General features: G+C 40.8%; 2 protein-coding genes across 2 annotated transcripts in view; both read right to left on the minus strand.

The window, feature by feature from the left end:
* Nucleotides 1-241, minus strand: part of Creg2 (cellular repressor of E1A-stimulated genes 2) — a 36,580-nt gene extending 36,339 nt beyond the window's left edge. Inside the window, exon 1 of the mRNA XM_013019737.1 lies at nt 2-241. Within this exon, the coding sequence (XP_012875191.1) occupies nt 2-241 (240 nt within the window). The remainder of the gene's footprint in view (nt 1) is intronic.
* Nucleotides 242-10,678: 10,437 nt separating this feature from the next.
* Rfx8 (RFX family member 8, lacking RFX DNA binding domain) overlaps nt 10,679-12,343 on the minus strand; it is a 73,339-nt gene continuing 71,674 nt past the window's right edge. The window contains exon 14 of the mRNA XM_013019787.1: nt 10,679-10,873. Coding sequence (XP_012875241.1) covers nt 10,679-10,873 — 195 coding nt within the window. The remainder of the gene's footprint in view (nt 10,874-12,343) is intronic.

Consider the following 12,343-nt stretch of genomic DNA (forward strand, 5'->3'; position numbering starts at 1 on the left):
CCTTGTGCGCCGAGGCCGGGAAGCTCCGCTGCCAGATGCTGCCCGAGTCCTCCAGCAGCGCGGGCAGCGCTTCCTCGGTGGAGGCGCTGTCCAACTCCTCGTCCACCTCGTCGGTGACAGCCCAGGACACCGAGCTCACGATCACGTACCCGGCGGCCGGGGACAGCAGGATGCTGCAGCACAGCAGCCAGGACAGGCGCGGCCCGGGCCGTGGCGGCCGCTCGCCGCCGCACACGGACATCTTGCAGGTGGGGCGCCCGGGCTGCGGGGGACCGCGAGCCCCGAGGCAGCGGCGGACGGGGCGGCAGCGCCTCCTGGCGCCGGAGCGCGGAACTGGAGTCGCGTCTGACCGCCGCAGGATGCCCGGGTGGGGTTCCTGGATGGGGACCTTCCCATCCCCACCCTACCCCACCAGTGCCCTTGAAGCCCTTTTCAGGGTGTGGACACCACGGGGGGATCCCGGAAAGACCTGCGGCTGCGCGGTGCGCATTCCTTGTTTCAGGCCAGATCCAGGGATGAGTTGTTTTCCCGCTCAGGTTCTGCAGCAGCAGGTGAGCGTTTAAATCTGACTCAGTGCACCCCAACTGTTTCCCTGCCCGGCTTCTCCATGTGTCTGCGCCTCTTTACCTTCATTAGATGATGAAGTTAATACCTAGGAGGCTTAGATCTGAGGACCGAGGTTTTGAAGCCAGCCAGGGCAGGAAAGCCAGAGAGACTCTAATCTCTCATTAAGCACCCCCAAAAATCAGGAAGTGGAGCTGGCTATGGTTTAAGCTGTAAGAGCACCAGCTTTGGATGAGAAAGCTCAGACACAGAGCACAGGTCCTGAATTCAAGTCCCAGTATTGGCACAAGAAAGAAAGACCCATAAAAAGGAAGAAAGAATTTAACGTTTACCTCTCGGGGTGATGGTTTGTGGCCAAACTGTTTCTCTGATAGTATAATAAAATCATTTCACCCTGGGGGAGATGTTGCCATAATGCACTATAAATCAGAATTGAGTTATTGAGGAAGGGGTCAGTCGTCAGAGAAGAGGTAGAAGGGCAGAGTGGGAAAACAGGGGTTCCAAGGGTTTGAGCACCCAAAGCTTCAAGTGCTGCCACCTTTCCCATGAGAGGTGTGAAGAGGTTTGAGTGGATGGCTGGAGCCCTTGGGGGGAGTCTTCAGGATGGGACCCCATGAATCCTGGTGTCTGTGTTAAAAGAGGAAGAGCTCTCTCTCACTTTCTCTCTCTGTCTCTGTCTCTCTGTCTCTGTCTCTGTCTCTCTCTCTCTCTCACACACACACACACATGCTCTTGTCCCTCTCCAGTGATGACCCAGATCACCTCTCAACTCTGCCAGCAAGAAGCCACCACCAGGCACCTTCACTACATCTTACACCCCCAAAACAGAGAGCCAAAGTAAACCTCTTTTCTTCTTCACATTCCCCAGCCTCTGGTATTGCACTGTTGGCCATAGAAAACAGACTCATACATTTGGGTAATTTCCAGTAAGAAGTTTCATAGATGTCAAAATCATTTCAAATTCATTAAAATTTCTTCGGCTTATGACACCCCTGAATTTAGGCCCCTCAGGAACATTTCTACTCTAAATGTTCCACCCCAATTAGTCCTGCTTCAAATTTGTTCTGGATAAAGATATTTTGAAATAGCACTTATTTTTTAACAAAGTGTTTTGACGAATGATACCAAAGTGTTCACTGAATAGTCCATTGTCTGCCTCACTCTCTACCTGTCTCCTAGTCTTCCCTCTCATTTTCTTTAGTTTTCTTAAGAAAGACTGCTTCAAGGGGAAGTTTGGTTGTGTCCCCAGACACCTTTTCAGATGCCTATTTTTTTATTTTGACAGTATTGTGGCTGGCACTCTACTACTTTGAGCTATGCTTCCAGCCTAACTTTTTGCTCTATTTTTTTTTTTTTGAGACAGAATCTCAAGAATTTTTTTTTAACCCAGGGTATCCTTGAACTGTGATCCTCTGGATCTCAGCTAGGTTTACAGGCATGAGCCATCAGCACCCAGCTTAGCTGCCTACTTCCTAGTCTTTAATATCAGAGTCTTCCTCTTCCTCCTCTTCCTCCTCCTCCTCTTCCTCCTCCTCCTCCACCTCCTCCTCCTCCTCCTCCTCCTCCTTCCTCCTTCTCCTTCTAGTCTTCTTCCTCTTCTTCATTATTCTTCATACTGGGATTTGAACTCAGGCCCTAGTACTTGCTCTATCACATGAGCCATATTTCCAGCCCCTTTCACTTTAGTTATTCTTCTGGTATAGTTTTTCTCAGGGTTGTAATACTCGTATGTCTATCTCTTAAATTGCTATAGTTACAGATGTGCAGTACCACACCCATCTTATTGGTTGAGATGGAATCGCATAACTTTTATTCACCTCCACCCCTGCCCTGAATGGTAATCCTCCAATCTCTACCTTCTGAGTAGCTGGGATTACTGAGATGATGTTTTTTTTTTTAATTTTTACTGTTTAGATCTTATGCTTATATCTCCAATCCACTTTGAATTAGTTTTTTTTGTATAAGATAAAGGTCCAATATCATTATTTTATATGGAGATATTCGATTTTTGAAACACATTGTTGAAGAGACTTTACCTATTGTACTGTTTCAGAATACTGGCTAAAGATTAGTTGACGTACATGTAGATTTATTTCCTTTCAAAATCCAACTTAATTTTGTTGATATTTTTCTTTCTCTATTTTGTTTCCACTCTAATCTTTTTATTCCTGTCTTTCTACTAATTTTGGGCTTATGTCATTCTTCTTTTGCCAATTCCTTTAGTTGTTAACATTCTTTTTTTTTTTTTCTGTTGGTCGTGGGGCTTGAACTCTGGGCCTGGGTGCTGTCCCTCAGCTCTTCAGCTCAAGGCTAGCACTCTACCACTTCAGCCACAACACCACTTCCAGTTTTCTGAGTGGTTTATTGGAGATAAAAGTCTCACGGAGTTTCCTTCTTGGGCTGACTTTGAACTATGATCCTCAGATCTCAGCCTCCTGAGTAGCTAGGATTACAGGTGTGAGCCACCAGAGCCTGGCATTAACATTCTTTTTAAATGTAGGTATTTGATGCTATAAATTTCCTTCTTATTATGCTTTTGCTACATCTAATAAGTTTTAGTATGCTATGTTTCATTCTTGTTTGTCTCTATATTTTCTAATTTCTCTTTTGATTTTTCTTTGACCTATTCATTGTCCGAGAATGTATAATTTCCATGTACTTTAAAAATTTCTAGTTTTTTTCTGCTATTTATTTCTAGTTTTATCACACTGTGATCAGAAAGGCATGTGGTATCATTTCAGCTTTCTTTGTTAAAGTTTGATTTGTTTTCTGACTTAACATGTCATATTCTAGAAAACATACTGTGTTATCTTGAGAAATATGTATATTCTACCACTTTTGTGTAGAATCTTCTATATATGTTAAGAATAGTTGGTCTATCACTATGTTGAAAACGAACTTTACAACTTGGGGGAGGGGAAGAGTTGGGGAAGCGATGGTAGGGGGAAAACAAAGGAGTAGGTAACAATCCTTGATAGGAAATGTAGTCATTACCTTAATGTAACTGTAACTCCTCTGTACAGTATTTCTACAATAAAAAACATTAAAAAAAAAAGAAAAGTTGGTCTACATTGTTGTTCAAGCAAGTCCTCTGTTATCTTACTGGTCGATATGAGTAATATAGCCACTATTCAAAGTGGGGTATTGCAAACTCCTACTATTATTGTGCTGTGGTCTCCTTCTCTTCAGATTTCTTCCACCACCCACAGCCTCACACATACTCAGCATGCTCTCTATTACTAAGCCACACCACTAGACCCTCCCTTTGGTTTCATCAACTTTTATTCTTTATGTTTCGATGCTCTGATATTGAGTGTGTTCTATATTCCTGGTTAATTAATCTCAACATTATATAATGTCCTTCTTTGTCTCTGACATTTTTTGGATCCCAAATCTATTTTGTTTCCTACAATATGATCTCTTCTGGTTGCTATTTGTATGGATTATCGCTCTTCATTTAGTCTATTTGTGTTCTTAAGTCTGAAGTGAGTATTTTGTAGGCAGTATAGTTATATTTCCTTCCTTAAATCCACACATTTACCAACATGTCTTGTGGCTGAGTTTAAGCCATTTATATCTAAAGTAATTACTAATGGTGAAGGACTTACTTTTGCCATTTAGTTATTTTTTGCTTGTCTTACAGCTTTTTGTCCTACATTTCCTCTCCTATTATTCACTTTTATGTTTCATTGATTTGTGGGGTGTGTGTGTGGGGTATGTTGACATACTTTGATTTCTTTCTCATTTTCTCTGTGTCTCTTCAATAGATATTTTCTTGGTCGTTATTTTGAAGCTTATATAAAACACTTAATAGTTGTAAAATTCGGTTTGAAACAAATGACAACTTGACTTTGAATTTATACACAAATCCTACTCCTTTGTTCCCTCTGATTTTAAGTTAATGGTATCATAAATGATGCTTTTTTGTGTTGTATATCCATTCATCTATTTTATTTATTTTTGTGGTGATTTATTATACCATTGTTTTTCAGCTTAGATACCAAAATTGAAGGTGATTTGTGCACTGTACCAGTATCATAGTAATCTGCATTTATCTATAGGTTCACCTTTGTTAGCAAACCTCATACCTTCCTATGACATCTTGTAGCTCTCTGAAGTCTTTTCATTTGGCCTGAAGACTCTCCAGCATTGGTTATAAGGTGAGCATAATGATAAAAAGCTCCTTTTATTTTAGCTTTTGTTTATCTGGGGAAATGTTTGCCCTCTTCATTTTTCAAGGACAGTTTTTTTCAGATATAGTCTTCCTTTGGCAGCGTTTCCTCTCAGTTTTGAATATATAATCCCTCTCCCTACTGGCTTGAAAAGCTTCTGCTGAAGAGCTGCTGTAGAACCCCCCCTTGGAAATGATGAGTCACTTTTTATTTAATTAGGTAGCTAATTAATTAATTTTACTGCTCTCAAAATTCTCTTTGACTTTTGGCAGTTTGATTATGTCTTGGAATTGCATTCCTTAAGTTCCTTATGGTTGGAGGTCATTTGAGTTCTTGTATCAAGATATCCATTTTCTTCCCCAGATTTGGGAAGTTTCCAGCCATTATTTCTTCAAATAAGCTTTATGCCTTTCCTCTCTCTTCTTTCCGGACTCCCATAGTGCATCACACATGCTGCATTTATCTCCTGGAGTTTTCTTTTTCTCCTTTGACTAGTTAATTCATACGATCTGCCTTTAAGTTTGATGCTTCTGTCTTGTGCTTGGTCAAATCTGCTGTTGAACTGCTCTAGTGAAAATTTCAATTTAGTTATGTTTTTCAGCTCCAAATGTCTATTTTTTTGTGCTTACTATTTCTTTGTGGAAATTGTTAAGTATTATACAATATTGTTTCTTCTATTATATGTACAAAAGTGTTTGAGTTAGATAAAATTTCTGTTGTATTTACATACTAAAGTATTTGCTATTGTAATTATTGCAAGTCATGGATCTGAAAAGGGACTTACATCCCAGAATATACAAAGATTGTTTATAATTCAATAAAAAGTGTGTGTGTGTGTGTGTGTGTGTGTGTGTGTGTGTGTGTGTGTGTGTGTGATGGGGCTTGAACCCAGGTCATAGGTTCTGTCCCTGAGCTATTTTGCTCAAGGTCAGGACTCTACTGCTCAGCCACAGTGCTATTTTTGGTGTTCTGGTGGTTAATTAGAAATAAGAATCTCATGGACTCTCCTGCCTGGACTGACTTTGAACTGTGATCCTCAAATCTCAGCCTCATGAGTAGCTAGGAATATAGGCATGAGTCACTGGCACCTGGCTTCTAAAAATATTTTAAATATTCTAAAAATCTCTGATTATATATATATGAAATGTAGGGGATTTCATGAAAAGAATCTTTTATGTTAAAAAATCAGTTTTAGGCTAGGCACTGGTGGCTCTCACTGTAATGCTAGCTTTTCAGGAGAGTGAGATCTGGAGGATCAAGGTTTGTGGCCAGTGTGGGCAGAAAAATTTGCTATACCTTTTTTTTTTCAAAATAACAAGCAAAAAGTTGGGCTAAAGGTATGGTTCAAGTGGTAGAGTACCACCTGAGTAAATGCAAGACTCTTGAGTTCAAACTCCAGTGTTATATCAAAAAAATAAAGTATTTTTAAAAAGTGTGCTCTGGGGTAAGCTTTGTGCACAATTTTTCAGGACAGCTTTCTATCTATACTAATTCCCTCAGAAGCTTTTTTTGCCTTCTCAGGGAGGAATGAAATTTTGCCTCTGGCTCTCTCCTAGTATGTGGAACTCTTTGGTCATTCCAATTAATGATGGGGAAGATAGATCCTCGAATTCCCCACCCCAGGTGGCATATCAAGACTGCCCTATTTACCCTCAGGTCACATTAAAGCTCAAGTTTGTATGAACTGTAGAAAACAGTGTTCAGCTGTTCCTGCAACAGCCCCTCTCTCTTAGATTGATATCTGCATTATTTTTTATTGTCTCCATTTCCTGATGCCTTTAAAATGCTATTGTGTGTATATAGAGCACATTTTCTTGTTCCATTCATCCATTGAGGAGCATCTGGGCTGTTTCCATACCTTGCCTATGGTGAACAGTGCAGAAATGAACATGGTTGTACAAGTGACTTTACTGTACCCTGACCTGTAATCTTTTGGATAAATCCCTAAGAGTGGTATCACTGGATCATGAGGTAGTTCTATGTGTACTCATCCATTAGAAAAAAATGATATTATATAATTTGCAAAGAAATAGGTGGTCTTTGAAAAAATTATAGTAAGTGTATTAAGGGCCAGAGAGAAAAAGGACACATGGTTCTTCTCATATATGGAAGTTAGATCTAACATATAAATATATAAATAAACATGAAGGGTCATATGCATATGTACACAAATATATCAACTGAGTATGGTATATACTGGTAACTCCTTAGAACAGCAAATTACTGGTGTAACTCCTTAGAACAGCAAATTTCCAATCTAATGAAATGAATACTAGGAAAGTGGTACTTGAACTATGTGGCACGAAGTCAAAAGGAGCAGAGATGAATGAAGAGATGAATGGGGGGGGAGGGCGGGGGAAGGGGGAGGATATTCAGTGAGTATCCTGTGAAACTAGGAAACTTGAGGGAATGAGTGGAGTTGGAAGAGATGGGGAGAATGATAAGAGGGTTGACATTGATCAAGATGCACCATACTAATAAACTGACATGTTGAATTTTAACAACTCTGAACAACTACTTAAAGATAATAAAAATATAATTGAAAAAAGAAGACGTGTATGTTTGTGTGTGTGTTTCTGTTTTGATACAGTGCACTGAGTTGTTTGAAGTTAATGAATCGGTTTGAATAAACTAGCTTGTCCTGTATCTAGAAACGAATAATTAAAAAAAAATCCTTTAATCATTTTAAATCTTGCGTATGGACTTCAAAGGGGGTCCTGGGATACCTGGTAGGACCATCTCACTTCTCTGATTCATTCGCCTATACCCCCCTATTTCTGATGCCTTTCCTTTCTTTTACCTTCTTCAGATGTTACTTCAAATTACCCTTGCTAGAAGGTAATTCCCTTCCCTTGCAGGAAGCAAGATGCTGTTTTCATTCTGACTCTTAACACCCTGTAAGACATTTTGCTTTCTTTTGTTATTGTTGTTGTTGTTGGCCTTTTCCTACTGGGAACATGAACTCCATAAAGTTTGGACTTGCTATTTTGCTCCTAGATAATCCCTGGTATTTAGAATCCATGGTGAAAAAAATAAATATATGACAACCACTTAATTTTGAAAAACATCTCTCCAGATTTTTAGACCAAATGTCTCTTTTTTTTGCAAAATTTTTCTGCTGCCAGAATGCTAGCAGGCTTCCAACTCATCATTCTGAGTGACAATTTATGTTCTAAGATCCGTGTGGGTGTAGCTATTATTACCCTGAGGAAAAATGTCACGTGCCTTCCTTGGTGTAAGCACCATATTGGTGATCAGTGATAGACCCTGAGGAGATTTTTTGTCTGTACAGGATCTCATTATTATTCCTGTTTCAAATGATCATTTTAAAAAAACCTCTTTTTCGGGTATGCATGCCTGAAAAGCCAAAGTGTATGCTTTATGCTGAGGTCCTTTGTCAGTAAGGCAGTGCTGTCAATTGTTGATGCTGGGTGTGGAAGTTCTCCAGGTAGTGAAGGACAGCCTGCTGCCAGATGACCTTGAGCAGGTCATTTCTATTGGACACTCTCCTCCAGCACAGAACAATGGGAAAAAATGATTGAGGCATTATTTTGCATTAGCTGAATTTAATAAGGCATGTAGTGGTGTGGCTTGAACAGCCCCAGTGGTCCCCTCACCTCCAGCCTACCTCCTTTGCTTACACCTGTTAGTGCTTCCCACACCACAGACTGCAAGCCCACCAGAACGACTTATTCGGGCTTATGGTTTACTCTTTCTTCAAGCCCCTCTAACATGAGAATATGCATAGTCCAGCCTGCTGGAGGGTGTGGAAGCCACGTGAAGGGCAGTTTAGTTATTCCACTCAAAGCAATCCTGTACAAGCTAGCCCTCAGGTAACCTGTCAGTTCTATGACTGAGAAAGCTTGGTTGAGATTTGGCAAATCCAAGCACCTGTGGACCTGTGATGAATTAGGGCTGTTTGTCCTTAAGGATTGGTTTGTGATACTGTGTGTGATAGTAAACCAATCTACAGTACAAGCAGAAAACAATCTTTGCACCTGCTCCTGCACACTCTCTCTCCCTCCCTCTCCCTCTCTGTCTCCCTCTTTCTCTCTCCCTCCTCCCTCCCTCTCTCCTCAAATTCCTGGGATTTTATATGGAAACTGGGAACCTGAGAAAACCCCCCAGCCTTTATCCAGTGATATTTTTATACATAACATATGAAGAAATAGTAAAATCAGCGAACATGAACATACTACACTGTCTACCCCCCAGACCAAGAACTAGAACCTCATGAGAATCCTTGTTGTACAGTTAATAGAGTTGCTGATTGGGTGTTCATTTTTGTGGTGCTGAGGCTCGAACCCCAGCACCTTGCACGTGATAACCAGGCATCTACCACTGAGCGAAACCCTGGTCTCCTGATTAAATATTATCCCATTGTCTGTCTTGGTTAAAACATCTTTCCTCCATATGATGTTTATGATATAGCCTGCTTATACCTCATCTCAGTGACCCCAAACCCAGCCTACCATTATAAAAACCTGCTGGTCAACATCAGAGTCATGTGAATGGCTTATGTTTTCCTTAAATTAGCCAGTCCATAACACGGTGAGGCAGTACATGGACTGCTGTCTGTAGGCCTCAATGGCAGCTCAGTACCACAGGCTCCATTTTGTCTCTCACTTGAGCTCTTTCTCTCCCCTCCTTCCCTCCCTCCCTCCCTCCTTCCCTCCCTCCTTCCTTCCCTTCCTTCCTTCCTTCCTTCCTTCCTTCTTTTCTCCTCCCCTCCCTTCCCCTTCTCTCCTGTGTCCCCTCCTCTCCCCTTCCTTTTGTTCTTTTTCTTATTTTAAGACAGGGTATTTCTATGTAGTCCTCTATGTGTCCTGGTACACATGACCCTCCTGTCTCAGCTTCTGAGTGCTGGGATTAAAATAGGCACAACTAAAGACAAATAATTCTTAAATCATAGATGCATTTGGTCCCTAAGTTTCTTTAAAATTTCTAAGCACCTAGGGAAATTCATTTTGTAGGTGACAGTAACTCATTTTATATGTGATACTAAATGAAATTTAGCTCATTCTGTATGTAATGTTAGGGCAATAAATCTCTAGTCTTTCCACTTATAGAAGAGATTATCTTTTTTTGGGGGGGAGGGAGTCGGTCATGGGGCCTGAACTCTGGACCTGGGCGCTGTCCCTCAACTCTTCAGCTCAAGGCTAGCTCTCTACCACTTGAGCCATAGCACCACTTCCAGATTTTCTGCTTATGTGGTGCTGAGGAATTGAACCCAGGACCTCATGCATGCAAGGCAAGCACTCTGTCACTGAGCCACCTTCCCAGCTCTAGAAAAGATGATCTTAAACATAAAAAATTAAAATTTCTTTTAAATACCATAAGTTACATTAAAAATGGAACTGGTATAATAATGATCTATTTTTAGTTTCCACATTTTTAGAGTTTTGCTTTAAAAGATAGAAATCAGAAGAGATTCAAAGCAGGACATCAACATTTTTTGTGGATGTCTTTTTTCCATTTAAACTTCTATTTCACTTTAAAATCAAGGTGGTGAACAACAGGTATTTAATGTGCCAGCAAGTAAGGATCACAGGGACATTGAACATTTCTCAGTTCCTTCCTCGCTGCTTCAGAAGATTTTTCTACAAATGTGATTTTCCCCCAGTCATTGTCAAGATGAAGAAAAATTAGCTTATATTCCTTAAACATTTTATCTGAAGACAACTATTTCCCCACAAAGAGATTTCTCAAATTCTCTTCAATTGCATCCCCAAATAGAAATAAATACCTGGAAAGATTCACAAGTAAAGTCACAGAAGCAAAAAACAATTGTTTTCCAAATTAGTTTATAGTTTGATCAAAACAAACTCTTCAACAAAAAACCCCACTTCATTATATCTATTATATACACAAAATCTTTCATATTCATACAAAAGCATTAGTATTTCATATGTTTTTAAGAATATAAGTCTGTTTCATTGTGTCTATTCCAATAAACCATCTTGCATATTGGCATTACTTCCTTGCAAATAGGTATTTTCGGAGCTTGGAGTAACATCAGATATATGGATCACAAATCTTTGTCCATCTCTTAAGGTGATGAGGGCTTCTTGCCCCACTGGAAGGCTGAGCTTAGCTATGGTCTCAGTGGTGCTGTCTCTCAACAATACTTGGATGAGCTGCCAGGAGAAAAGGTTTAAAAGAAAGAAAAAACCCCAAACATTACATAGAATTCCTTGTGACAGGAAACTACCATTCAAAATTCATCTACTACATTCTTTTTTTTTCTGGTCCTGGGGCTTGAACTCGGGGCCTGGGTGCTGTTCTTGAGCTGCTTTTGCTCCAGGCTAGCATTCTACCACTTGAGCCACAGCACCACTTCCAGCCTTTTCTGTTTATGTGGTGCTGAGGAATCGAACCCAGGGCCTCATGTATGCAATGTAAGCACTCTACCATGGAGCCACCTTCCCAGTCCTACTGCATCCTTTCTGCCACCCAGAGACCTAAACAGGAAGTTTGTCTATGAATCCCCATCAGGGGAGATCATAATTTCTCAGAGCAGTGCTCCAGTTCTAGTGAGGATCTCATGGGAGGACTCTCAATCCAGGGATTATGTGAGAAGAGAAGGAGTCAGGAGAATAGTAGGATCCCTTTAAGAAAGGAAACTGGGGAGGCTGTGGCAGTCTTGGGGAAACATATTGGGCCCCCTATGAGAGTAAACCCTAACAATCCTACAGGCACAGCCGGGCACAGAGATTTGTGAGCACCAGGAAAAGCCTGTGAGCTGTCCTGTGAATGCAGTGGTCTTGTGTGGCTGCAATGCCTGTGATTGGCTTCCTTCCAGAAGGACACCAGTCCCTGCACTCTTGTTAGTCCTTGGAGCCAACATGGCCCACTCAAGACCTTCCCTCTACCACCCATCCCATAGACCCTTACATGAGACAGGCCTTGAAAACAGTCACCTGATACCAGGTGAATGAACACTAGGCTAGATCCTAATAGAGTCCAGAGTTTTGCCAGTTCTGATTTAGCTCAGGAGCCCCATGTCACTTAGCCTGCATGAACATAGCCTCCCATCAGAGGGGCAGGGATACTGTGTCATGCTTCCCTTAGTTCCGGGGGAATCTGGAAGATGTGCAAAGTTTTGCACATGATTACTTTAGAGCCGACAGAAATGAATTTTCTGCTAACATATTCTGACCAGGATGTGAATAATATTTGGATGCAAGATTCACTTAAAATATATGTTTGTCTTTCTCCAAATCCAACAACAACCAAACAAAGCTGTTTTCTCTTATTTCTGGAGGAGAATGGTAGATGGAATGACATTGATCAAGATGCAGTCAGCATTTAAACTGATGTGTTGAATTGAAACCCCTTTGTGTAACAACTTAAAGATAATAATAAAAATTTAAAAACCCATGATTTTCACGTTAACCTAAGGGATGGAGTGTCTCTCAATGTTTCTCTGTCTCTGTATCTGTCTCTCATTGTCTGTCTCTCCCTTTTCCCCTCTTTTTTTCCTATCATCTCCTTTCTTTGCTCTAACCACCTTTCTTTGCCTTAACCCTGAGCACATGGCCTAAAGTAAAAGACATGCTGCCATCATTTTAAGGGAATATTCATTATTTAATATCATTAAAAAGTTA

Source organism: Dipodomys ordii, unplaced genomic scaffold (genome assembly GCF_000151885.1).
Source record: "Dipodomys ordii isolate 6190 unplaced genomic scaffold, Dord_2.0 Scaffold47, whole genome shotgun sequence".
NCBI classification, from domain to species: Eukaryota; Metazoa; Chordata; class Mammalia; order Rodentia; family Heteromyidae; genus Dipodomys; species Dipodomys ordii.